Here is a 27,852-nt window from a genome sequence, read left to right as displayed (position 1 = left end):
CAATGTCCGGCACCCTAAAAAAAAAAAATCTAAATTAAGATTCAGGATATCATGAACATCAATTATATAGCACTTCACACAATGACACAATGACTATACGAGAGAAAACATCCTCTCTGCTAAATAAAATCTATGAATAAATTATTAACTCAGTTGCAAACCTCGACTCCCCGCCACGCTGCACTCCATCAGTCAGTGTTGTTGAACGACTGCAAGCTTCTTCACTCATAAACATTTCTGTGACATTAATCTTCAATGAATTTCAATGACGCTGCATGTGAGCAACAAAAAGGATCTTTTAAAAGCCTCGTTCTATTTTGGGCTTCGATCCATTCAATTTTGTTTACTCTCATCCTGTCTTGGGCAGCAGCGGCCACCTGAGCAACAAGCCTCAGCCAAACACACTCTTTCTGTTTATTATCAGCTAATTAGTGTGGTTAATCAGGCTGATAATGAGCCCGGGCACCGTGCCATTTCAATCTGACGCCAGGCCAGGGTTCAGATCCCCACCAAGAAACACCTCAGGTGTTCGAGATCTCGCCCGGTCTTCCTGGATGCGAGAGGAGACGAGGAGGATGACAAGGGCAACAGTGATGAGTGGCCTTTTTTTTCTGATGATGATGATGAAAGGAGGACACAAATCCAGACTTTTACAGCTGCGGGGATAATAAAAGAACAGCTAAAAGAGCTTTAGTAACTCTGTTAGTAGATTATCTGTCTGCAGAGCGCTTTAACAACATGTTTGTCTTATCTCTCTGGAAGCTTTCCTGGATTTTTCTGCCCTTTTCTGTCAGCAGCTGGTGAAAGAGAGAGAAAAAAAAATAAATTGGTGTTCCCAGATCTGTTGACCCCTCAGATACACACATATCATAACCCCTCGAAAACAATCCAGTAGTATCACCTCCCATTTTCCTCCTCTCTCCCTCCCTCCTTCCTTTCTTCTCTTGCTCTCCCTCTCTCACTGCTGCCTCACTCATTCCCTGAGCAGCACTCTGAACTGGATAACGTCTCCTTCAACCCGCAGCACAGACTCATTTCTCTACACACCAGCTCTGAGTGGATGCTCAGCAGGGGTGTTTGAGATATTAGCGCGCTGTGGGGGGAAAAGGCTCAGGGACTTCTTCCATCCACATACAAAAGGTAAGCCTCTGGATCCTTTTAGATTAGACTCCTGTTTGCTGTCAAGCACCAAAGTTAAGGTGGTTAAAGTTGAAGCCATCTGAAACTGCAGCCTTTAGGTATCACTCAGATTCTCAGCAGTCCCAGGACACACAAGATTTCTGGACATTTCTTTACATGCTGCTGTCTGTATTATTAGATTTGAAGTTATATGGTCAGTGAGGAATAACAGTAAACAAGATGAAGTGCGGTGGCAGTCTGATCTGAGAGTTAATCCTTGTTTTGTTTGGAGTAGTTGGTGCAGTAAGTTCAGAGAAGAACAGTACCAGTCACTGAATGTAATCTTAATGTGCTTGAAACAAGGAGTCCTGGAAACGTTTAGCACAGATTAGTCTCACTTTAAGAAAAAAGGGGATTTTAATTTGACACACTGAACCCCTGACCTGTTTGATTGCACCATGTCACTGGTATGTTAATGCTCTGTTTCATGCGTCATATCATATGCTCACTTACTTGTTTGTGCTGGAGACATATTATGAAAAAAAACGAGAGTCAGATCGTGTTGTATTTATAAATCTGCCCTTCTATGCATACATGTCAAAAAATAAAAAGCTCTATAGCCTGCCTGATGTTCTACAGATGGGTTATGTCCCCTTTCTCCACATTGTTGGAGATAACTGCTGTTGGTGAAGTGAATTTAATTTTGAATCAATTTGTTCAATGTGCTTGCTTTCCTATTTTTGCTCTATTTTTCAGTTCGCAAAATTATATTTATGCATTTTAACTGTAGCATGTGACAATTACAGTCTTAACCTTCTAATGTTGTTTTTTGAATTGACAATATTTAAATGCTGCCCTCTTGGCCGGACCCCTCGCTGGGTCGACCGATCGTTTGCAGAGGCCTCGCTGTGCTGCACGAGCACAGAGCTGAAGGATGTTTTTCAGAGCTGCAGCTGGAGGAAGAGAAGCAGATTTTCTCTGTCACTGCAGCTTCTTATTCTGCAGCTGGTTGTCTGTGTCAGTTATTAAAAATGCAAATACACTGACTGTTACCTTGTGCTCACAGCACAGTTCATTATTATTTTTTTTTGTCCTGGGTTTTTTCTCTCAGGCTTCACAGAGGCTGCCCTAAACATCTGGTTGGTGAATCTCTGCAGGCAATCTGCAAATGCTACTCAGGGCAAGAAGAAAAAGCACTCCAACCAATCATTTTTAAATGATAAAAAATGATCTTCATTTTACAATAAATTACATGTTATTATATTTTTTTGCTTGAATAAAAATATCCAATAATGAATGTAATTATTTTTATTATAATATATATTATAAGTTGTAGTGACAGCCCACCTACAGCTGCAAAGCTTCAAAGTCATATAAGTTATATAAGGTTATAAGAAATAAGAAAAACAATGAGAGAGTATGTTTTTAAAAAAAAGTTATTTACAAAAACACAAGATAAAAATTGTCATGTAAAAAAAACATAGCATAAGCAGGTTAAGGTCAACGCTAATGAAGCAGTCTGTACATTGTTTGCTTTAGGTTTCCCTCAGTTAATACAATAATATGATATTCAGAAGGGTTAATGCATTAATGTAGAGCAATGAACACACATTATTTATTTAAATCCTTAGTCTGCCATTATTACCACAGACATGCTTCTTGCTTTGGTCATTGACAACCTGTTTAATGATTTCAGTTTTAGCCCTAATAACAGACACATTTAGCCATAATTGGATTCAGTTTTACTCAAAATAACAATTCTAATGTGTCTATAAAATGTCCCAGGGACGATGTTTTTGCACACCAGCAGGCAGTTTATTGCTTCGGTTAAAAAAACCCCAACAAACTTAGTAGTTAGGAAATGCAAAAAGCTTTTTCACTTTGCTAAAACGCTAAGATATGAGGTTTTTTTTTTCTTTCTCTAATCTTATTGTCCAATTTTGAAAAATCGAAAGGGAAATGGAAAAGCCTTGGACTGAATATATGTGGGTATAACTTGAGTGCTGAGAACAGTGAGAAATGAAAGAGAAGTGCAGCACAGCATAAAATGTGAGGGCATTAAAAGATGTAAATAACTTCCTATTGGACCACAAATCTTGTATTGACACAGTAGGCTGCACATTATTGCTCAGTTGTCCATAAAGTGAGGCCTGTCTTTGATGCAGTATAACAGGATATCGCCTCGGAGTCTGATGCTGAGGATGACAGTAAAGCTCTAACAAGCCCCTGCCTGCACTTCATCACTGTAGTGCCAGATATGTGCCCATGAGTATTCATCAGGGAAGGCTAATGGGGCACAGCAGTGTGAACCTCTGATTAACAGCCCGTCCCCTGTCAGGCCTAATGATAGGGCAATGGGGCTGGTTATGGAGGAACAGGTGCTGCTGCAGAGTGAATAGATGCAAAGCAATGCTGCTGAAAGCTACGGGTGATTGTCGTTTTGTCCCCTGCACAAACGCTCATTTGCAATATTGTGTTCACACATACGTAATTATTGTGCATAGAAATAGCTCTCTTGAAGTAGGCTTATGGCTACAGGCCTGGTGTGTGTGTATGAACATGTGTGTGTGGGGGGGCAAACATTTCAAAGCCTGTCTCCAATAAGTTTAACGGTTCATTTACTGTTGCCTGAGTGGTTCCCGAAATAAATGTCACCTTCAATATACGCAACGACTCTCCATCCTATATTAACAGCAGATGGACCTCAGTGATAATAATGTCCTTAATAAAGTCAAACAATATGGATTGAATGTTATTAAAACAGGTGCTGAGCCCTGGGGAATTATCATTATTACAGTTAACTAATTACTTTAACAACCAAAGGCCTGATGTGCCATTTAGGCTGAGCCATATGGGGGAAAAAACGTTTATGTTAGTATAACTGGGAGAATGGAAAAACACCATGTAGTTATTCACACTTTAAATTTACTTAGTTAACAACATATGTCAAGACCTCTGAGGCCAATGCTGAAGTACCCCAAACCTGCATTCTTTCTAACAGCCAGCAGGGGGCGACTCCACCACTGAGCTGTCTTATACAAAATCAAAGTATTCTAAATACTACAGTATAATACTGTACTTAAAAAGTAGCTCTGATCTCCAAAGTTGCAAAATTGCATCTGCTTCTTGAAATTGTAGCTTTCCAATCTGTGTGATCATATCTCTTTCAGAAGCATCGTAATCCAGCACAGAACAACAATTATAATGTCTGCCATGATCATTTATTTATTTATCTATTTATGAAATGTGTTGTCATTATTTGTCTGCATATGCCTACAAAGTGTAAGATATATCTCCTGATGTAAGGATTGAGTCTGTTGATGAATCAGAGGCTGTTTCTGACTCCCTGTGTGTTGATCTAAGAGGTCAAGTCCAGTGGAATAACTAGATATTTTTCCCATTCTAGTGTCAGTAGATTTGTGCTGTTTGACAGTGGTGGTGAGGTTCAAACAGTTTGTAAAACTTTTTTTTTATTTAAATGTGTTTGAGAAAGTTAGAGAGACAGAAAATTAAAAGCACATTATGAGGGTATGGAAAAGTATTCCAATTATATGTCAATTATATTAAATCAAGTTGATGCTTTGGTGCAATAATTGCGCTGCCAATGGATATTGGATTATAAAATACAACATTTGCCTGATTTAACACAACTTCTGGTTAAAACCATTCCTGACATTGATGGTATATAAATAAATTAGTATAGGCACACTGTGACCTTTAAAGGTGAGAAAGGAACGAACAAAAGGGTCATTTTGTGGGTGCAACAGGTTAATCGGTTAATTGAAATGTCAAGGCTATGAAAATAATAAACCCTGGCTAAAATGAAGAAAAAAGAAAAGAAAAACATTTAGAGTGACAAACTGTTTGTGTGCAGCGAGACCAACAGTTTCACAACTCCTGTCAGTGAAGTTGTTGTAGGTGTTCAGCAGTTGAAGCTCACTCACTGCAGGTCAGCTGGCACAGTTTACTGATGGATCACTGCACAGCCCACACACACACACACACACACACACGCACACACTGGTAGCTCTCTGCCTGGACCATCCCACACTCTAACGGTGTCTTTCCTACAGAGCCGACAGTCAGGAGGAATATGGGCAAATCCGAAAGCCAAATGGATATCATGGAGAAATCAAGTAAACCTGGAAAGCGTCGTTGGACTGTTGCAGAAATCGGTCTGTCCGTGCTGCTGCTGTTGGTCAGCTGTGCCTTGGCCGGGCTGGTAGTCCTCTACACATCGATTGTGAAAGGTAATGACTCTGTCAGGCTGACTGTGGAACGATCCAGATATTACAGATGGAAGCAGCAGTGACAAGGGTCTCCCTGCTCTGTTTTGTTTTTGTGACTGCAAGCAGGAAATTATTCTGACCTTAGAAATGCTTTGCATTGCTTTTTTTGCAATATTGATGCACATATGTCATCTGCTGTAAAGGTTAATGTTAGTCAGCAAAATAAGGGTTTCGCCTTATTGTACCATATACTCCACTATACACACACACACAGGCCTAACCTTAAAGTAGATAACTGCAACTCCAGGCTCTTTTTTTTTGCAGTTTTATTGACAGAATATATGATATTTTGTGGACTTGCAAACACAAATCAAACTCGACATAAGACTTGATTGTGATAAAAGATGATTAAAATCTAGAATAAAGTCTTCCTGGCTGTGTCTAATACCTGAAAATGTGTTCCTTCCCACTTCAGAACAATCTAACAAGACGAGTGTGTCGAGGAGCTCAACAAGTGAAGGTGAGCGTCGGTCACTTTAAGCTGGTAAACTGCAGGAAGCTTTGTGTGATAAGTGGGTTGTGTGTCATATTGGAGGCTGCACCACTGATAGTCCCTGTAATGCTGTAATTCCCTTAACTGCCTGATCAGCAGTGCCACACAAAAGTCAAAGAACAGAGTCACTGCTGACATAGACATTGCCCGCCAAACACACACACACACACACACACACACACACACACACACACACACACCATAGACTGTTTAGAAGCTTTTTACACAACTGCTTGTCTCTGCGGGGGTGTATTTTGTCAAATCGTCTGCTTGCTTTCTTATGAATGTTGACACTGATCTCTCCAGGCCAGATGTCTCGCTCCAGCCTCGACAGTGTGTGCACAACTGCGGACTGTGTTACTGCAGGTGAGAGGAGCTGTTTTCTTCTTCGCTCGCCTGCTGTTTCATTTTGCAAACAATCACATCCCTGCAGAAAGCTCTTTTCTAACCACACGTGGATCTCCACCCCGTCTCTCTTTCCCCTCTCGTCTCCGCAAAACCTCAAAGCTGCTCGGCTCCTGCAGAACATGGATAAGTCTGTGAAGCCTTGTGATAATTTCTACCAGTATGCCTGCGGGGGTTGGCTGGAGAGACACGTGATCCCTGAGACGAGCTCCCGCCACAGCGTCTTTGACATTCTGAGGGACAAGCTGGAGATTGTCCTCAAAGGTCAGCCGGGTTTGATCTTTAGTGGCCAGTGGGCTTCAGCATTCAGAGCCCTGTGTGGGCTTCATTCAGAGATGAAATATGTGCATGTGTTTTGTTGTTGCAGGTGTTCTGGAGATGGAAAATCAAAAGGACAGAAATGCCATCAAGAAGGCCAAAGTCCTTTACAACTCCTGCATGAATGAGAGTAAGGCCCTTGTTATTCTGTCCAAATGTGTTTTAGCTCTCAAAGGTAGCACGATAAACAGTTTTTGTTTCTGTAGCTGTTTATTGAAGATTCCTCATCCCGGATATTTGCAGGTTCAAGTTAAATGTGGGACCTTTTAAACTCTTTCATCAATTTAATGTTTCATTACCATGTTGGCCAAAGTGTCAAAATATGACAGAAAACCAGTCGAGCTGATTATGACATTGTGCATCATATTTTTTCAGTGATTATAGCAATGTTAATTAATTATGATATAATTTACTTAATACATTCCACTTCTGTGGTCAGTGCACGGTGCAGAGCGCCACATTTAGTTTATAGGTGTATGACATTTCCTGACAGTCTCCAAATGGATATAAAAACATTTTAAAATGAACATTACCACCTGCAGGATGCAAGTCAAATAAGTAAGATTTTTCTCAATTAAATTAAAAACTTTTTGATACATTTCATCAAAGTAACTTTTGAGAACTCATAAGAAGACTTTTTGAGTGATTTAACATCATTCACACTGGCCGCGTCCTAAACTATGCATAACTTTCAGCCCTAATTTAACTAAAATGGGTGAGTTTCGTAATAAATCATCCCCCTCACAGGTGTCATGATGGGGAAATGAGCTCTGGAGACCAAAACTGTTTCTGTACCAGGCTATAAACATGTTTATTTTTGCTGTAAAGTGGGGCATTTTAACATGGGGTTCAATGGGGATTGGTTCGATTTGGGGCCAGCCCCAAGCAAGGTTATAATAGTTTTGGATTTTTCATTAGTTTTAGTTTTAATTTCGTTGTGAATTTTTGTTTTCAAATTCAGTTAGTTTTAGTTAGTTTTTAGAGTGAGTTTGCTAGTTTTAGTTTAGTTTTTATTTTTTGAAAATGCTTAGTTTTAGTTTAGTTTTTATTAGTTTTAGTGTTAGTTTTATTTTTTTTGTAATGGGCTATATGTTGGGTGCCAGATTCAAAGAGGTCATAATACATTTTGCCTTTATTTCCTTTGGTTTATCCATCTCAGCCCCAATAAGGTTATTAACTCTTACAGTTCTGGGTGTTTTGAATTTTGTTTCGAGTGTAGACATCCCAGTCTCAGTAAACATATTCACCATGTGTTGCATGTTCAAATAGAAACACTGAATTATGAATGAAAAAACGAAAACTTTAGTTAGTTATAGTTAGTTTTATAACCACGCAATACAGTTTCAGTTAGTTATCATTTTTTTAAAAACTCTAGTTTTTATTTGTATTTCAGTTAACGAAAATCTTTTTTCAATTCTAGTTTTCGTTATTTCGTTAGTTTTCGTTAACTATAATAACCTTGGCCCCAAGTGGTCATTTTAGGAAGTGCAGGTTTTGGGTACCCTGGAGGTTGCTGCTTGCACTTTAAGGACTTCTCCTACAATGCTCAAAAGTTGAGAGCAGTTTAAAAGTTGAAAGTTTATTCTTGTGGTGAGATTGTTTTCATCAACTGCTGTTTCAAGGTAGAAAAAAGCATGCTGTCTTACATAACGGACAGTAGACAGTGTTGTTGTTATCTGTTTATACATTGTGGTATTTTACCTGCAGGCCTCATAGAGCAGCGTGACTCGCAGCCCCTTCTGAAGCTCATTGAGAGTATCGGAGACTGGCCCGTGGCGTCAGATGACTGGAACACCACTACAGGTCGAAACACGCTCTGCTTAATAACGTCTGCAGCTTATTCTGTGCAAACATTCAAATGTGCACGTGCAGTACATCCACACAAACAAGCACTCATGTTCCTACTCAAATACATGTGCTCACGCAGAGCCCGTGCAGCTATATTTGCTCTCAGTGAATCGCTGAGTGTGTGCTTTGTTGGCGGGATCAAGAGGCCGGCGGAGGCTCTTCAGCTGAGCAGTTCTGTGTGGAGTTTGGGAGCGTGATGAGTGGGTAGAGGAGCAGGTCCTCACTCAGTACTGTGAAGGATGCTTTAAATAGTCTACGCTGCTCATCCCCAAGCTCCTGGCTCTTGCCACTTTAATTAAATGTAATCATGGATGGTGGCTCAAACTGAATTAACCACACATTACTGCATCTGCACACACAGATTTACAAGGAGAGCCCGGTTAAACGGGCAGCAGAGGCAGCGAGGGAGTCTGGTTTTTGCATCCTGCTACATTGAATAGTTTTTTTTTTTACAGCTAGATAACTGTGATTAAATGAAGTGCCCGTTTTTTTCTCTCTCTGTAATTTCAGAGGAAGCATGGAGCCTTGAGGACACACTGGCCAAGCTTACCGCTCATTTCCACAAGAAGGTTCTGCTGGACATGTACGTGTGGACGGATGACAGAGACTCCCGGCGCCATATCATTTATGTAAGTCATAATGTCATTATAGGCTCATTATGTGACAGTATGACTCTCTTAAAGCTGCAGTATGACCTAGCTCAGCCATGGCGGTAGCCTTATCTCATACACCTGGGCTTTTTCTCTGCTGGGATGGAGCTCTCGGAGACTCTTTGGGGACCTTTCAAATGCAACAGTCTCAACAGAATCTCAGTCAGAAAGTTCCCTCTACATTTATGAAGACGTTTCAAGATTTATTAAGTGTCTAAATTTGCACAATCATGAACAATATCATTACCGTATTTAGTGACTCATGTCATACTTGCACGAGTTGAAATTCTGCCTCTGTTTATTTGCAGCATGTGGCCAATAATTAAATATTGCTCCTTTAATACATTCCAACTAATTCACTAACCTGTCTGCGGCACTCAGGTCACACCCATTCATTTCTACTGGAGGCGTAAATCTTTAAAACCACATCAAAGATACAAAGATTTTAAATATATATTAGATTAAGAGGGTTTATCCTCATGTTCCTTCAGTCCTATATTAAGGTTAGGTTAGGTTAAAAGCCTATAGGGTTAGGGCAATGCCATTTAATTTTGTCAGCCCTTTTTTGGTGCTTTTTTTTAGTTCTAAACAACTAAAATTTTTCCAGGTTTCCAGGTATCAAGCTTCCTTAAATAGCTGCCGTTTTGAAAAAGGAGGACTAGACAATTTTAAGCTGTTAATAATAATAATAATAATTTTTCTAAGCTATTTATTTCACCTGTGAAAACACACAAAAGACAGGTGAAATGATTTATTTTACTACACAGTGCCTGTGTTCATTGAAATGAGGGTACATATAACCCAGTGCAGCATTGTGGCTCACTGATGTCTTTTTAATATATTTTTTTGACAGAGGTCTGTTGCAAAAAAGGAATAAACTATATTAAGCTTTAGCTACACAGAGTACACCGCAAAAAAAGCCAACTTGTATTTTTTGGCCTAAAACTGTGATTTAATTTGGTAAAACTTGGAAATATCAATTACTGACATTTAGGGCAATAATGTAAGTTAGCACAACAAAGCAATACTTATATCTTTGAGTTGGGGTTCAAAACAAGGGACAATAGTTCTGCTAACTCTTATTTCTTTGTTGTGAAATTCAGTCATTAGCAAAAGCTAGCGGCTAACTGATGCTAGCGGCTAACTGATGCTAGCGGCTAACTGACGCTAGCGGCGCTGCTTGTTACAGCTACAAGAGTAGCCATTAGCGTATCAATGCTAACTCAAAATTGTGGTCACAACATTAGCTGACATTTCATAGCGGCGTTACAATCGTGCCAGAGAAATTCAGAGTTGAGCAAACTCAAAAACAAAACTTAAAATATTTAGTTTAATTGTCCAACTTAAAATTTAATGGAAGTTTGTTGCCTTAAAATTTTGAGTTCACCCAACTTTTCTTTTTTTTGCAGTGTAGGACCAGTATTAGTTATTGTGTTTTATCACAATTAGTAAAAAGGGATCAGACTATTACCAGCCATCTCATTTGATTATACTGTTAAAAGCATGCAAAAAAATCAATGTTATTCTTGGTTATTCTGCTTAGATTGACCAGCCGGGACTTGGCATGCCATCAAGAGACTATTACTTCAACGATGGAAACTATAAAAAGGTGAGGCCTTAATGATCAGTTCACCCAAACCACAAAACAACAAACACATTTGTGACTTAACGCTCAAGGTATCTAATCATGCAGTTCATCTACTTATCAAGGTTTTGAGATATATTAGATTTGTCTCCACCAAAGCACATAAAAGGTGAAAATAGGGATTCAGTTTGTGGTGTAATTTGCATTAAAAACAGCTGCACTGCAGGTACTTTCTACTGAAAAACTGTCTGCAGTCAGGTCTTAATTATATCTTGTCTTAAAAGTCTCTTGATTAATATGTGTTTCCGGTACATTTTTGATAGATAGATAGATAGATAGATAGATAGATAGAAAGATAGAAAGATAGATAGATAGATAGATAGATATACTTTATTTATCCCAAGCTGGGAAATTACAGTGTAGCAGCAGCATTACACACAGAGACAATAACAACACAATTAAATAATTAAATAAAAAGAACAACCTAGGCATACTTCAAGCAATAAAATCTAAAAATACAATAAAATACAATAAAATGTAATGTGAAAATAAAAATAAAGTGTCTAAAGAATGAGTATGTATTAAGGAGTAGAATCCCAGTGCAGAATAAATATGAATATGCAGTATAAAAATGTTGGTGCTATGAAAACAGACTTATTATAGTATACTAACATCATTTTAATTTTGTCTAAGTGGTACACATGTAATTCTTTTCACCCCTGCTGTCCTGACACAACCTTGATTTTGTTGTGGAAATAAATTACCATAGGTTCGAGAGGCCTACCTACATTTCATGGTCTCCGTAGCGAAGATAACCCGTGAGGACAGGAACTTGACTCAGGATGACGACCGTGTGTGGGAGGAAATGATGCAAGTGCTGGAGCTGGAGACAGACATCGCCAATGTGAGTGCCAGCCACAACAGGAAATATGGAATAGTGGGACGAGTGCTCAAAGGAAAATTAACAAGGACAGGATGAAAAATGAGCAGCTCCTCTCTGCTTCCTGTAAATGAGAGAATCAGGCTACATTAAGTGTGTCCGTCAAGAGCGTGACGAATGAGACTTTGCTGATGTAAGCAGAGCAAATTGTGAATATATATATAACCGAGCATCAGTTTATACAGCGCTTCTTTCTTCCTGTTCCTGTCGACAGGCCACATCGCCGGCAGAGGAGCGCCAAGATGTCACCGTTCTTTACAACAAGATGACAATTGGAGAGCTACAGAGCACATTCAGCTTTAATGTACGTGTGATTTCACTTATTTCTTGTGTGCGACATACAAAGCAAGCCGTTTCAGGGTGTATTTCACTGCAACATATAAGTCATCAACACAATCCTGATTAACCTTTTATCAGGCAAATAACTATATTTGGTAACTTCAGGTAATATTTCGAGAAAAAAGTTGCAAATTTACTAGAAAAAAAGTTGCAGATTTAAGAGATTTTAAGTGGCAAATATGCACGAAAAAATTTGCAGATTTAAATCAAATCAAATCAAATCAATTTTATTTATATAGCCCAAAATCACAAATCACAGATTTGCCTCAAAGGGCTTCACAGACTGTACATGATACGACACCCTCTGTCCTTAGACCCTACATTAAGACCCTTTAAGAGATTTTAAGTGGCAAATATGCGCGAAAAAAGTCGCAGATTTACGAGAAAAAAGTGGGAAAAAAGCAACTTTTTTCTCCCAGATTCACCACTTTAACCCTTAATAGGGCACTCATTGAAATACTTGCAAATTACAAATTTCAACCCTAGAGAATATTGGAAGATATTACATACTGCCAGAATGTGTAAAAAAAAAAACATGAAAATAATATTTTGAGAAAAAAGTTTACGAGATTAAAGTGGCAAATCTACGAGAAAAAAAATGCGTAGATTTATTTATTTAAAGTGTTGAATCTGGGAGAAAAAAAAGTTGCTTTTTCCCACTTTAAATCTCTTAAATCTGCAACTTTTTCTTGTAGATTCGCCACTTTAATCTTGTAAATTTGCAACTTTTTCTCGAAATATTACCTGAAGTAACCAAATATAGTTCTTCGCCTGATAAAGGTTTAAGAGTTTGAGCGACTCAAAAATGTCTTTTGTGAAGAATAACATGGTTATAATGACATTAATCATTCAAAAAGTGCCCACAAGTGTTATGAATATCGAAGGAAAAAAATAGGTCTCCACATGCTATACATATTGATCTATTTGCATTATTACAACCTCTCCCATCCTCTCCTCCCTGCTCTGTGTAAACAATCGATCAATAATGGCTTCACAGTAGCAGGAGCGTAGAACTTAATGTTTTAACAGGATCTAGTTATTACAGACAGTTTATTCTTGGCGACCATTTAAATGAGACATGGAGAAAAAAGTGATTTTAACAGAAACGTTACAATTTTAAGCTTTATTTTGGTAAATTTTTCTAACGGAAAAACTTCGTAATTTATGATGTAGTAACAAACTTAAGGATTAAAAAAGCACTGTTGTTATCACTGGAGGCTAAGCTAACGTTACTTTATACCGGACAGGAAGTAAACTGACGTGCAGTTTGTGAAACGGATATACAGCACACTATATAGCAGGGGTGTCAAACTCTGGCCCGAGGGCCAAACTTGGCCCGCAGTGTAATTTTATTTGGCCCGCAAGGCAATACCAAATTATTATCTTATTATTGTACTATAAAAGCTGACCCACCGGTATTATCCGACGCATTTACAGCTAATACTACAAATCCCACAATGCCCTGCTGTTGTTTTGGCGCGTCAATCAGGACAGGACCCAGAAACGCTCCTCTGTGACAGTCGTCATAGCAACCAAGCTAGAGCTGTCTCCCAGCTACCCCTTCCCAAAAATGGAGAAAAGAAAGGCAGAATTTATTAACCTGTTGAAAAAGTTTATTTTGATATTTAAATCAGAAGGATGCAAATAGAACAGAGGCAAAAGATTTTTATTTATTTTTTATTTAATAAATTAATGATATTGATGTGTTTTTTATTTGAAATTTGATTTTGCATGTCTGCACTATTTAGTTATATATTGTATGTTTATAAACGTTGCTGGTTCCATATTTAATGTTAAAGCAAAACATGTTTGGTATATATTAAAAGGTTTATTGGTTCAATGTGGGCCCGCGATTTTATTCAAGTTTTAAATTTTGGCCCATTGTGTATTTGAGTTTGACACCCCTGCTATATAGTGTCTATATAGCAGGGGTGACTGCTATAAGTGATCGATTCTTTTAAAGTTTTTATAACAGAAGCCTCAAACATGACTTCAGCTAACAACTAACAAGGTAAACTGGCCTTCTACCTTTTACTCTCAAAGGTAATTTATCTCAGGTGACTACAAACAAAATATAACGTTGAATGAAGGTGTGTAACATACTCCATGTGTGATATTGAGAATAATGGACGGTGCACGGGGAACTAGAGTGTCAAGTGTACTGTTGTTGTTTGCCTCGGCCCTGTCTGTTGTTTTTATACATAATGACACCTTGTGTATTATTGTTTACTTCTTACAGATGGTAATTCAAGGTGCCACTTAGAAGGCCTGCAGTAGCAGGGAGCTCAATGTGTGAACGTGCTGTGGCTGAAATTTACACTAAATATTGATTATTTACAACATGTGACACTTTGAGAACACGAGACTGTTGTTGTTCCTGTTGTTTGTTGTCTGTTGTGTTAAGACAGAGACAGGCATTCAATTTCAAAATAGGGACTAGCCTAGTGAACCCTCTGAACAAAGCCATTGCATTTTTTTTACTCTCTTTACATTTTACTCACTGTGGCCTTGTATTTCACTGCAATATATAAGTATATAAGTCCTGAAGCTCTGTGGAATCAGCACAATCATGGCTATGTGAGTGGGAACAGCTCAAATCTGGTAAATATACATATTTTTTAAAAACTGGAATAAAGTGGAATCTATATAAACAACACTTTTCCAAGTGCCCACAAGTATCATGAATATTGGAAAAACAGCCTGCATTTCTGTCTGGTTTTCAGTTAATATTTGTCACATGACCATATGTCACAGTAGAGAGAAAAAAAAATCAATCATGGCTTCACAGTGTAATTTGAGAAGGACAAAATTTTATGTTTTCCACAGGACCTAGTTATTCCAAACGGTTTATTTTTGATGACGTTTTAAATGAGACATGTAGAATAAAGTGACAAATGTAATAACATATACAGTTGAAATTGACACAAACATATAATAAAAAATAAAAATAAAACATAAAATGAACATATTAAGATAACCCCTTAATTGGTTAGCTAGAACTATTTGGTTCCTAATAAATTAAAGGATTTCCATTAACATTTATAATCTTGAGTCTACTGAATTCAGCTCCACTAGCTACAGAGTTATAACTCTTTATAACCTTTTTGCTTTCCAGGGTTTTAACTGGACACAGTTCATCCAGGGAGTGCTCTCCAGCGTGTCCGTGGAGGTGCAGCAGGAGGAGGAGGTGGTGGTGTACAGCTCTCCTTATCTGGAGAAGATGAATGAAGTTCTCCCCAAACACAGTGTCAGGTCAGTTCAACAGAGTGTTATGCAAACAGCAGTGGCGGTTCTAGACCAGTGTTACTGTGGGGGCCAAGCAGGGGCCAGTGTTTAATCAGAGGGGCACATTAAAAACAGCAAAGATATTCCTTGAGAGGCTCGGCAGCCAATTTTTTATAAAAGATGGCAGCCTGTCATCACATATGTGAGTACCCTCACCTCTCTGGACCCCAACTGAGTCGATCTGATGCATCCAATTTTCATTTATTTTATTAAGGTATTTTTTTAAATCTTTTTTTATTTTTTTAATGAGCATACTTGGCATCCTGTGTTTATTTATGTATTGGTATTATTAGTATAATTGTTAATGTTTCTGTTTCTCTGCTTTTTTGCCTCCCTATATATTATTATATATTATTATAATACTATGTTTTTAGTTTTGTTTAGTTTTGTATTTATTTTTCTTTTGTGGTTCTTTGTTACCCTTTAAAAAACAAAAATGTGGAAAACAGCTGTGGAATAAGTTATGTCTTGTACTGATGCTTATGAATGCTAATTTCCAATAAAAAATATATAAAGTAAAAACAGCAAAGATGATATTTAAGCATTCAAAACCTTTATTTTAGCTTATTTAAAAATCTCATTTAAGTGTATTTGGAAGATACAAACAAATTGATTGAAACAATGAGACTTACCAACTATTTTTGCACGATAATGACATTTCTCATTTTTGTGCACAATTCCTTTTTTTATTTTGAAAGTGCAGTACAGTGAGAATGATCTTTTTTTATATATATACACAAGCTTTTATTGCACAATTAAATTATTATACAATGTACACATTCTGGGTTCCTTTTGTGTACAATGAGATATTGTTTGAACAAAAAATAGGTAAGAATTGTTCCGTTTCTCATCTTTACAAATTGATAATTTTATCATTAATTTGACACAAACAGGAGTCCATGAATTAGATTATTACAGAATAGCAAAACACCTGATTTTTATGTTTGCAGAACTATGCAGAACTACCTCATCTGGCAGCTTATCATTGACAGAGTTAATAGCTTGAGCCGCCGTTTCAAAGACGCCAGAGCACGTTACAGAAAGGTAACATGACATAACAGAGCAGTACATCTTGAAATGAGCTTTTCAAAAACTAAATGACAACCTATTGTCTGTCTGTGTGTGTGGGTATGGTCAGACTTTATATGGGACCACTGTGGAGGATGCGTGGTGGCGAGAATGTGTCCGTTATGTCCAGAGCAGCATGGAGAACGCGGTTGGAGCTCTTTATGTGCGAGAGACCTTTGCTGGGGAAAGCAAACGGATGGTAAGTTCTTCTGGTCTGCAACTCCCCCCAGAACATAACACAAGAAAGGAAATCAGTTATTACCACAGAGGCAGTTTACGTCAAACAATGAATGCAAGCTTTAACTGTCACATGCTGCATTGTGGTTAGAAATTATGTGCAAAAAAAAAAAAAGACCCTGAGGGGTAAAATGTCACTTTTCAAGCTTAAAGTGTATTATATGCTGCTTTATTTCTCTAAGCAGAAATCTGCATATGAATGCAGAGTCTGTAGGCAATGGGACAAGATTTTGGTATCAGAATTATTTTGGTCTTTTTTGGGCCTTTATTTGCCTTTTTTAGATAGTACAGCTGAAAATAAAGGGAAGGGGGGACGACATGCAGCGAAGGACTGCAGGTTTGAATTGATCCCAGGCTGCTCCGCGTTAGTCTATGGGGTGCATGCTCTTCCAGTTGCAACATGGTCTCACAGGAATCCGTGAAATAGCCACGGATTTGCTTAACTCAAAATCCGTGGAATAGCCACGGAATCACTCAAATTTCCGTGAAACTGACACGGATTTCGCTACAATGCAAGTTAATGACAGTCATATCCCGTGGCTATTCCAACATACAAAGTGATTATGTACATTCACTGAGTGAATATTTAGAAAATAAAACATATATTTCTCGCTAGAAATGTGATCAAAATCCATTTTTATGCAGAAACTAAGTCAAAATATTGATTTTTTCACTAAAAATGAGAGAACTGTCCGCCATGTTTTTTGTTCTGACCGCCGGGACCTTGAAAGTCACGTGACTTGGAACAAACCAATAGCCACGGGATATGACTGTCATTAACTTGCATTGTAGCAAAATCCGTGTCAGTTTCACGGAAATTTGAGTTATTCCGTGGCTATTCCACGGATTTTGAGTTAAGCGAATCCGTGGCTATTTCACGGATTCCTGTGAGACCATGTTCCCAGTTGAGCTACTGGGACACCACAACAACTTTGCTTTTTATTAGATTTTATATCGATTTATCTCCACTCATATTAGGAGAAACAATCTGGCCATAGACGTCCTCTCTGGTGCACTGACGGAACGTTTCTATGTACTTCCTTGAGTCCTTCATACATCTTAACAGCATAGTGTCTGAAAACATGCTCAGCAATCATGAACTCACCGGAAGCTCCGTGGATCAGCCAGCGAGAGTCAGCTCAGGGCATCACACTGTATCAGCAGTTATAAGACTAGACTGATAAATTAACTCAATAATGGCTTCTTTCTGAGTACAGTTTGTTGGTACTTAGTGGAGGAAAAAACCAACATGTACAGTAGTGTTCAAAATAATAGCAGTCCAATGTGACTAACCAGATTAATCCAGGTTTTTTGTATATTTTTATTGCTACTTGGTAAACAAGGTACCAGTAGGTGCAGTAGATTCTCAGAAAACCAACAAGACCCAGCATTGGTGATATGCAGCTCTTAAGGCTGTGACATTGGGCAATTAGTTGAAAGGGGTGTGTTAAAAAAAATAGCAGTGTGGCATTCAATCAGTGAGGTCATCAATTTTGTGAAAAAACAGGTGTGAATCAGGTGGCCTCTATTTAAGGATGAAGCAGCACTTGTTGAACATGCATTTCTCTTTGAAAGCCTGAGGAGAATGGGTCGTTCAAGACATTGTTCAGAAGAACAGCGTACTTTGATTAAAAAGTTGATTGGAGAGGGGAAAACTTATAAAGAGGTGCAAACAATTATAGGCTGTTCAGCTAAAATGATCTCCAATGCTTTAAAATGGAGAGCAAAACCAGAAACAACCATCAAAATGGATGGAAGAATAATCAGAATGGCAAAGGCTCAGCCAATGATCAGCTCCAGATGATCAGAGACAGTCTGGAGTTACCTGGAAGTGACAGTTAGAAGACGTCTGTGTGAAGCTAATCTATTTACAAGAATCCCCCGCAAAGAACACATCAACTGGCCTAAAGAGAAATGGAGGAACATTTTGTGGACTGATGAGAGTAAAATTGTTCTTTTTGGGTCCAAGAGCCGCAGACAGTTTGTGAGACGAGCCCCAAACTCTGAATTCAAGCCCCAGAACACAGTGGAGCATCATGATATGGGCATGTTTCTCTACTATGGTGTTGGGCCTATTTATCACATACCAGGGATCATGGATGAGTTTGCACATGTCAAAATACTTAAAGGTCATGTTGCCTTATGCTGAAGAGGACATGCCCTCAAAATGGGTGTTTCAACAAGACAATGAGCCCAAACACACTAGTAAACCAGCAAAATCTTGGTTCCAAACCAACAACATTGATGTTATAGAGTGGACCTTAATCCAGTTGAGAACTTGTGGGGTGACATCAAAAATGCTGTTTCTGAAGCAAAACCAAGAAATGTAAATTAATTGTGGAATGTTGTTAAAGAATCTTGGAGTGGAATAAAAGTTGACAAGGTGCCACAAGTTGGTTGACTCCATGTTGACAAAAAGCTGTGGTCATACAACTAAATATTAGTTTAGTGATCACAGGATTGCTAAATACTAGAAACAAAAAAAGTTTGTACAAAATAGTTTTGAGTTTGTAAAGTCAACGGCAGACACTGCTATTTTTTTGAACACACCCCTTTCAACTAATTGCCCAATTGCACAGCCTTAAGAGCTGCATATCACCAATGCTGGGTCTTGTTGGTTTTCTGAGAATCTACTGCACCTACTGGTACCTTGTTTGCCATGTAGCAATAAAAAATATACTAAAAACCTGGATTAATCTGGTTAGTCACATTGGACTGCTATTATATTGAACACTACTGTATAACTATAATGTATACTTGGTTGGTGGTCCCTTCTCTTCTGTTATTTTGTAAAAGCGACAACCCTTGGGGGGAGAAAGAAAGGCTCCACACCCAACTTTTTGACCTTCATGAGTGCAAAATACGGGTACTCATAGTGTACTAAATGTTTCCATGCTGTCAGTGTAAACACACTCGATCCACTCAAAGTAGCAAGTGGAACTACAGAAGAATGCGACTTGAGAAACAGAAGAGGTCTTGGTCCAGATATCTGTTTGCTGCACCAGAACACGAGTTATTGGCCGTTGTCCCTGGAGGCAAAAATGGCGTTGAAAGCTAATGAGATCGTGTTCCACTAAATCAAGAAAATCAATTTAAAATGTGTGACTCTTGGAAAATAAGTGAACTTTTGTAACATCAGATGCATTTACTGCTTTTTACTTCCAACTCTTACGTACGATAGTTGTAATAACACTGCAATTTTAATTATTCCTAATGCATGTTATTCTTCAACATGTGCATTTTCTGCACAAACAGTATTCATTATGTGCCATGAACCAGTGCATTATAGACTATTGTGTTTCCTAGGACTCTTTATTTATGTCAATGTGTTTCTGAATGGGATTGTGATTATACTGTTCACAGGTCAGTGACCTTATCGGTAAGATCCAGAAGGCGTATGTGGAAACGCTGGAGGAGTTAAGTTGGATGGATTCAACCTCAAAGGAGAAGGCAAGAGAAAAGGTAAAACACAGGAAGCAAAAATACAATACAATACAAATACCAAGCTGAGAAAACAAGGGTGTATCTTCTTTCATGTTTTGTCTTTTTCGTTCTAATTGTCCTGCGTCTCCTTTAGGCTATGGCGATCAAGGAGCATATTGGCTATCCGGATCATATTCTGCAGGAAAGCAACCACAAGCTTGACCAGGAGTACGCTCATGTAAGTCAGAGCCAAGGTTATAATAGTTTTGGATTTTTCATTAGTTTTAGTTTTAATTTCGTTGTTTCGTTGTTAGTTTTAGTTAGTTTTTAGAGTGAGTTTTCTAGTTTTAGTTTAGTTTTTATTTTTTGAAAATGCTTAGTTTTAGTTTAGTTTTTATTAGTTTTAGTTTTTTTGTAATGGGTATGTGCCTTCATTTCCTTTGGTTTATCCATCTCAGCCCCAATAAGGTTATTAACTCTTACAGTTCTGGGTGTTTTGTATTTTGGTTGGAGTGTAGACATCCCAGTCTCAGTAAACATATTTACCATGTGTTCCTGCATGCTGAAATAGAAACACTGAATTATGTATGAAAAAAGTCGACAAAGACGAAAACGAAGGACATTTTCACTATAATTTTAGTTAGTTTTAGTTAGTTTTGTAACCACAAAATACAGTTTTAGTTAGTTATCGTTTTTTTTAAAAACTCTTGTTTTTATTTTTATTTCAGTTAACGAAAATGTTTTTTCAATTTTAGTTTTCGTTATTTTGTTAGTTTTCGTTAACTATAATAACCTTGGTCAGAGCTGAGTTGGTTTTCAAAGTCATGCTGAACATTAACGACATCTGTCACTGATGTGTCCCGTTTCTGTTTCCAGCTGAATTTCAGTGAAGAGCTCTACTTTGAGAACATCCTGGAAAATCTCAAGTCAGAAGCACACAAGAGTCTGAAGAAGCTCAGAGAACCAGTCGACCCAGACTTGTAAGCTGTTGATACATCTGACAGTTCAAGCTGTGTTTATCAGTAAAACCTGAGCTGTGATTGATGATTTTTTTTGCTAAGTAAGGTTTCTAAGTGAAATGACCCATGTCATGATAAGAGCTGGTCAAACTCTCTGAATGCAAAGAAAAGGTGTCTTAATGCTTCCTTTCTTATCCCCTTTAGCATAGGATACACTGCACCAACCTCCTAAATTGAAGTTAAAAACACACAAGGTGAATTATTAAAGAAATCGATCTTCAGACTATTTTAGTTTCACCACTACAGACCCACGTCAATAACATCCACCGTCACCTAGTTACGTTACCTGATGTACACTGTAATAAATTATTCTGTAGTCATTTCGTTTTACTTAATATATTTGATAAAATGTATTAAATATAAATGCGTCTTTGATTTTGAGGCAGTTGTTTAAGTAACTTTAATATAAAAATGTTGAGATAGAATCTTATTTTGATCACATTAAATAGAATCTTTATGTGTATGTAATTCTAAATCAAGAGAATTTTGAATGAATCCAACACAATAGAATTAGTCCGTTTTTAACTGACAGGCACTTCCTGTTAAGTTATTAACTCAACTTGTAACATAGTTAGATTTAATTAATAATATTGCGTGCAATCTGTTGCCTCAATTTTATTGAGTAGCTATTGTTTTTTGTTTTTTACAGTGTATGTGGAGTCAAATTCTCTCAGCACTGGGTTTGTCCGTTTTTTCCTTTTTACATTTTGTCCCTACCTCATGATGTTTTCCATTGGAGTCAAGAAAAAAGTGGTTTGGAAAAGACATAGGATGTTCTTTTTTTCTTTTTTTTTTACCACAACAAGGTTCTTGCAGTCAAGTTGTTTTCAAGCGCATGACATAAAACGTCATCGAGGGTGACAACACACTCCCCTTTTTAAATTAATCGGATACAGTAGATGAAAGTCAGACAATTTTGCTCCCTCCAAGATAGTAAACAGGGTTGTGCTTAGCCAAAACATGACAAAAGTGATTTGCTAAAATGGAGCTTAAAACGTCCTCACAGTAACAAGAGAAAGACGTTCTGTCCTCATCAAGTAATCTGTGAAAAATGAAGGTTTAAATGTTTTGTATCATGGTGCAAAAATGTGGTCTGTGCGTGTTTGTTACAGCTTAGTATCGTGAACTAAAAAAAATAATTTTCCTGCTTTTAAAAAAAAATAATTTCTGAACCAATCACTCCTCAGGTGGATAATTGGTGCTGCTGTGGTGAATGCATTCTACTCACCCAACAGGAACCAGATCGGTAAGAAGCTTTACAAGAATCAATGAGCCCACAGGGAGCCTCTGTGACAAATGAGAGTTGTGTTATTTTACGGAGACACTGTCGTTTCTCAGATAAATCCTGTTTGGTGTGTTTTCACTCATGTTGTTTGTGTCTGTTCAGTGTTTCCGGCAGGAATCCTGCAGCCGCCGTTCTTCAGTAAACATCAGCACCAGGCCCTTAACTTCGGCGGGATAGGAATGGTTATCGGACATGAGATCACACACGGATTCGATGACAACGGTGAGACACGTGTAATTGATTGTGGATATTTTGGGAAGCCCAAACAGATAAATCATCCACTGTCAGTTTATAATAACAGTTTATTTTAACGTGCACAGGTTGCTGCTTTTAAGATGCATCGTGTTTGACAAACAGTATTTTACGTTTGTGTTTTCCTTGCAGGGCGTAATTTTGACAAGGATGGTAATATGCTAAACTGGTGGAGTAATTACTCTGCAGAGCATTTTAAAGAGCAGTCACAGTGCATGGTGCAACAATATGGCAACTTCAACTGGAAGCTCGCAGGTGGACAAAACGTAAGCACCCAGTGGAGAGAGTGAAATGAGATGTTTCGTCTTTGCCGACAATGTAAAACCATACATTAAGTGACCGCCGGTCCACAATGAGTGTTTTCATGTCGGTGTGTGTTGGTGGTTTTGTTTGTGTGGCTGCAGGTTAGTGGAATCAGCACTTTGGGGGAGAATATTGCAGACAACGGAGGGGTTCGTCAGGCATATAAGGTTGGATGTCACCTGCAAAACCGCATGTAACTATTTCAGATGGCACAATGTTTATAATAAACAATCTGTTTACAGGCTTATTTAAAGTGGGTGGAGATGGAGGGTGAGGAGCCTCATCTGCCTGGTCTAGACATGGATCACAAGCAACTTTTCTTTCTTAACTTTGCCCAAGTAAGTAAGAATAATGAGGGAACATGTTGTATCTGAATGTGTTATGTCAGCAGACAGGTCAGAAAATAATGTCTCCGTCTGGACGCGAGAGCCAAAGCTCAGAAGGGGCATTTTTTCAGTGGATATTTGTGCTGAGAAGTAAACAGTGGGACAAAGGGAGAGGGTCAGGGGGTGAGAGGCTGAAGAAAGCCCAGAACAAATCAGTGTTCGGCTGCACACACACACACACACACACACACACACACGGGATGAAGAAGGGCTTCCAAAGTAAAGCTCATCGTGGTGCCAGGGAATGTAAAGCATAAGCAGGAAACTGTCATCGACAATTTAACGGGTCAAACATTAACAGATTCCACATTGGGATGGTGAATTTCAAAAGCCAGTTGGGTAAAAAGAAGGGAAATCAAATAATTATTCAATGCAATGTGTTGTAAATACTGTATAAAGTAAATACATGAGTTATATTTGAAGTTTGAGCCAATATAAAATAAATAAATGCATTTTTTGGTATTAACAGTGTGCAGAAAGCTTATTTTAATGACTGCTTTTAAAAGGAAAGGAGTCAACACTCATGTAAACAGTTGTTTTTTCTTTGTTTGTTTGTTTGTAGGTGTGGTGTGGTGCATATCGGCCAGAGTATGCCAGCCAGTCCATCAAGACTGACTCCCACAGTCCCTTAGAGTACAGGTAAGGGCCTTTCTTATGCTCAGATATACTGTATGTATATATATGTGTGTATCATCTCAGCTTGCTTAAAACCTTGAGGTAGCACCATAGAAAAGCACCAGGTACTATCCACAACTTTTATACTCATGGAAAACCAAAGAAGAGTGAGTCGAGTCCATTCATATCATCAGTAGTGGAGCATTTAGCAGCTATGAGTGGGTGGAGACCAAACACGGAGCTACTGTATAGAGAGTGAATATTGGATCTACAGAAACAACAGATAAAATATATATAAATATGTATATTTTTTTTTTGCTCACCTTGGTCTGAAGATCATATGCCAAGTTTCATGAAGATTGGACAGAATATGTGGCCCCCTAGAGGTCAAAGGTCACCAGATGTTTTGGGTCATATGATGACGTAATATGTACCAAGTTTGGTTAAGATTTGCTAAAGGGTTACTGAGAAATGGGCTTACTTCCTGTTTGGCGACCTCACCATCAAGTTTGATTGGCTGTCACAGCCAAGTGCCTTTGAATTTCAAGAAGATGTTGAATGCATTTGTGTGTCATGGTCTGAAGATCATCTGGGCCAAGTTTAGAGAAGATTGGGCAAAATTTGTGATAAGAGAGGCCTTTTAAAGGTTTTTGATCAAATCAAAGATGGCGGAAAATCCAATTTGGCCGAAAAACCCCATTGAGGATGCATTGAGCTGGGATTGGCCCAAGGGTTCCAGTGATACATCCTTTGAGAAAAACGGATGAACGGGTCAAAAGTTAATAAACATTCAACTTTGACCTGTTGGTGGCGCTAGAGCTCTTGAGCTAGAGTTGCTAACACAGTATCACCACTTGAACCCAAGTAATGGGTGGTCTGCTGTTAAATTATTACAATATTGGGGAGTTATTACATTATCAGGACTTGCGAAATGAAGGCTAACCTGATAATGTAATAACCTCCCATTAATGTTGTACTTTATTACATTATTGGTAAAAAGTGTATTACATTATTGGGAAATGCACTTTATTACATTATTGGGAAGTTATTACATTATCAGGTTTTATTACATTTTCAATGGACTCAAGTGCAGATTTTTATTACATTAACAGGAATTTATTACATTATGAGGTTCTACAGGGACTACTCAGTCTAAAGTAGTTTTTGCTGATTTAAATTCACAGTAGAAAACCCACTCAATATATTTTTTACGGTAGTTGTGGCAACCACAGCTGCCGGTAGTTTACCGTAAATTAAAGAGATTTTATTTCATAGTGTACTTCACTATGTTTTGGAATTAGTCCAAATAAGAAGACTTGAAAGCTGGACTCACACTCCGATAACATTTTGTCTTTCTTTTGTCTTCAGGGTGCTCGGATCGCTGCAGAATTTCGAAGCGTTCTCAGAAGCTTTCCAGTGCCAAAAAGGCAGTAAAATGAACCCTGAGCAGAAGTGTCGTGTCTGGTAGAAAGTTTTACTCTTGAGAAATGTATTTCTTGACTTGGGCAACTCAAATGAAAAGAACAAGATGTACTCCTTAAACCCACAGAGACATCCTGCTTATTTCCAACTTATTTGGGGCAGAGTGACAACACAGACATTTGCATTTACTGTAGATGTATTTAAAACGGATGACATCCTGGGCTACATCGTAGTTTTAAAACTTGAAGCACGTATACCATAAAAAAAAAAAAGAAAAAAAGAAACTTGCTAAAGTGTTGTCTCTGGATGAAAAGGTCACTTGTTCTGTTTTTTTGCTGTGTCCCACGGCAGGTGACTAGTGGGAATAAAAAGGCTATGTAGAAAAACTAAGACCTGGAAAAGGTCAAAGCTTATATGGCCGGCTTTAAATGCTTTGCCAGCCTTTCTTGAATTAATCCTGAAAAGAATCTCTTGTGCAGATTTCTGTGATTTTTCCATTATCATTTGGCACTCAGCTGCCTTGGTATCTTTCCTCTGATGTATTATTTTCAAGACATTGTGCCACTTAGGAAGAAACAATAGTGAACAAATCTCTGACAGAGGAGTATGAAATAAAAACAAGAGCTATGGGCTTTGCGAAAGTGAAGCTACAATAGAATTAGTCACACTCTGAGAGTTTGGTCATTCACTGTTACATGAAACAAATTACCTAAAGACTTTAAGACTGTTAAATCTTTGCAGCTTTAACCTTAAATTAACATTCTGAGAGAGCTGCGGCTTTTTACACTCACAGAGTGGATACATATTTAAAATTTACAAAGCTATTTAGTACTTTTTGGAGGATATTTTTTTCTAAATTTCATTATCACGTCCTGCAAATGATTGTCGCTCAATACTCACTGCAGAAATGTATATGTACGTCCTGTGAGAAACCATATTCCAGATGTTTTACTGGTGGCCTGCTACTTTTTTAAGCAAGTGAGAAAAAAACACCTGCTGGAGATAGAGAGATGTGATAATGATAAAAAAAAGAAAAATGTATATCACTTAATTGCATTGTTGCCAAGTTTAGATAGAGGTTTGGATATACAGTAGGTTGCTAATCACCGCTGTGTTGTGTGTTTAAAGCTCGCTCCCTCTCTTTTTTCTGCTTCCACACATTCCACCTTTTTACATGATTTTGAGAGGTTATATAGCTACCAAAACAATTTGCACTTACCTTAATTTATTCCAAATTATAACGTCTGCTTGTACGATATCTGTAAGTTTACATTTAACTCAACACAGTGATCGAAATGTAGAAGAAGTGCGATCTCCAACAAAAAAGAAGGAGACGCAAACACACAGTGATAGCAAGACTTTTAGCCTCTGGGCTAGCCAATTACATGCTAAGGGTAAGAGAAGAAAAAACCCTCACAAACACACTCACACATGGACAGATGAAGTGGTTTGCCCTCTGATCTCGCATTGATCAGCGCTGTGTGAGATGAAAGGATGAAGCGCAGTGTGCTGAAGCGTGGTGACTGACCGCTGCAGCCAAACCACCAGCCCGCAGGCACACACACACACACACACACACACACACACACACACACACACTCAAGAATGAGGCTTGTCATTAAAAGAGATGGCCAGGGCCAGGACTGTTATTTTCTACCTTTATTAACAAGTAATGACAGGAGAAATCAAAGCAGAGCAGAACTCATAAGAGGGCTGCAGGAAGCCTTTTTTTGTGCAGGGGAGAGCTTGTAAACACAGCAGTAGAAACAAACCCAGTCGCCAGAATAAATGTTGGTATTGTCCATTTCTGAAAACCTCAGATATGTTGAATGTGAACGATCAGCGGCAGCTTTTAACCCTTAATAGGACACTCATTGAAATACTTGCAAATTCCAAATTTCAACCAGAGAGAATATTGGAGGATATTACATACAGCCAGAGTGTGTAAAAAAACATATGAAAATAATATTTTGAGAAAAAAGTTTATGAGATTAGAGTGGCAAATCTACAAGAAAAAAATGCGTAGATTTATGAGATTTAAAGTGGTGAATCTCTGCGAAAAAAATTTGCTTTTTTCCCACTTTTCCCAGATTTGCCACTTTAAATCTCTTAAATCTGCGACTTTTTTTCTTGTAGGTTTGCCACCGTTCTTTGCCTGATAAAGGGTTAAGAAGTGGCGTGAAACTCGGTTTAAATTTACTCTTGGTTCCCTGAATACTATTTAGAATTTTCTCTAGATTCACACATTCTCTAATCCAGCTTCATACCTTTAACATTGTGTCTTGAGATTCATTTTTCCAGTCGGGAACAAATCTTTCCGATTATTCTGACACCACAACAAAACCCCAAATTTAATGTCTTCTTCCTCTGCTCATGTTACACTCTTCTACCAAGTTTCAGGAAAATAAGGCCTTTCGTTTCTCGGTAAAGGTACTTAGAAACAGTTGAGGTTATAAAAAATGCATTACTTAGGCAATCCAACTAAGAGGTCTAAGCGGGACTCACACTTAGCAGTACTCCGATAACATTGCACAACTCGCAAATGCTTTTTTTTCTGTGCACCCGAGGGGT

The 27,852-nt window shown here is 38.1% G+C and overlaps 1 protein-coding gene across 1 annotated transcript; it reads left to right on the top strand.

The window, feature by feature from the left end:
- Positions 1–985: 985 nt before the first annotated feature.
- On the top strand, positions 986–26,871 carry mmel1 (membrane metallo-endopeptidase-like 1). Its single transcript, XM_059329079.1, has 24 exons — positions 986–1,140; positions 5,193–5,369; positions 5,824–5,868; positions 6,208–6,267; positions 6,409–6,570; positions 6,674–6,754; positions 8,332–8,427; positions 8,983–9,101; positions 10,666–10,731; positions 11,477–11,611; positions 11,862–11,951; positions 15,102–15,238; positions 16,222–16,315; positions 16,410–16,538; positions 19,940–20,038; positions 20,154–20,237; positions 20,876–20,979; positions 22,206–22,264; positions 22,406–22,525; positions 22,688–22,821; positions 22,960–23,025; positions 23,101–23,196; positions 23,807–23,883; positions 25,228–26,871. The coding sequence occupies exons 2-24, from the start codon at positions 5,213–5,215 to the stop codon at positions 25,325–25,327; spliced, it is 2,310 nt and encodes a 769-aa protein (XP_059185062.1). The 5' UTR covers positions 986–1,140; positions 5,193–5,212; the 3' UTR covers positions 25,328–26,871.
- Positions 26,872–27,852: the final 981 nt, after the last annotated feature.

Source organism: Centropristis striata, chromosome 3, assembly GCF_030273125.1.
Source record: "Centropristis striata isolate RG_2023a ecotype Rhode Island chromosome 3, C.striata_1.0, whole genome shotgun sequence".
Lineage (NCBI taxonomy): Eukaryota > Metazoa > Chordata > Actinopteri > Perciformes > Serranidae > Centropristis > Centropristis striata.
This window is presented reverse-complemented; position numbering and strand designations above follow the sequence as displayed.

Excerpts from the sequence above, each read along its gene's own strand:
- mmel1 (XM_059329079.1), top strand. The coding sequence starts at position 5,213 with ATGGGCAAATCCGAAAGCCAAATGGATATCATGGAGAAATCAAGTAAA. Across the intron at positions 5,869-6,207 it reads GAGGAGCTCAACAAGTGAAG|GCCAGATGTCTCGCTCCAGC; the intron begins GTGAGCGTCGGT and ends TGATCTCTCCAG. Across the intron at positions 20,039-20,153 it reads AGGAGAAGGCAAGAGAAAAG|GCTATGGCGATCAAGGAGCA; the intron begins GTAAAACACAGG and ends CGTCTCCTTTAG.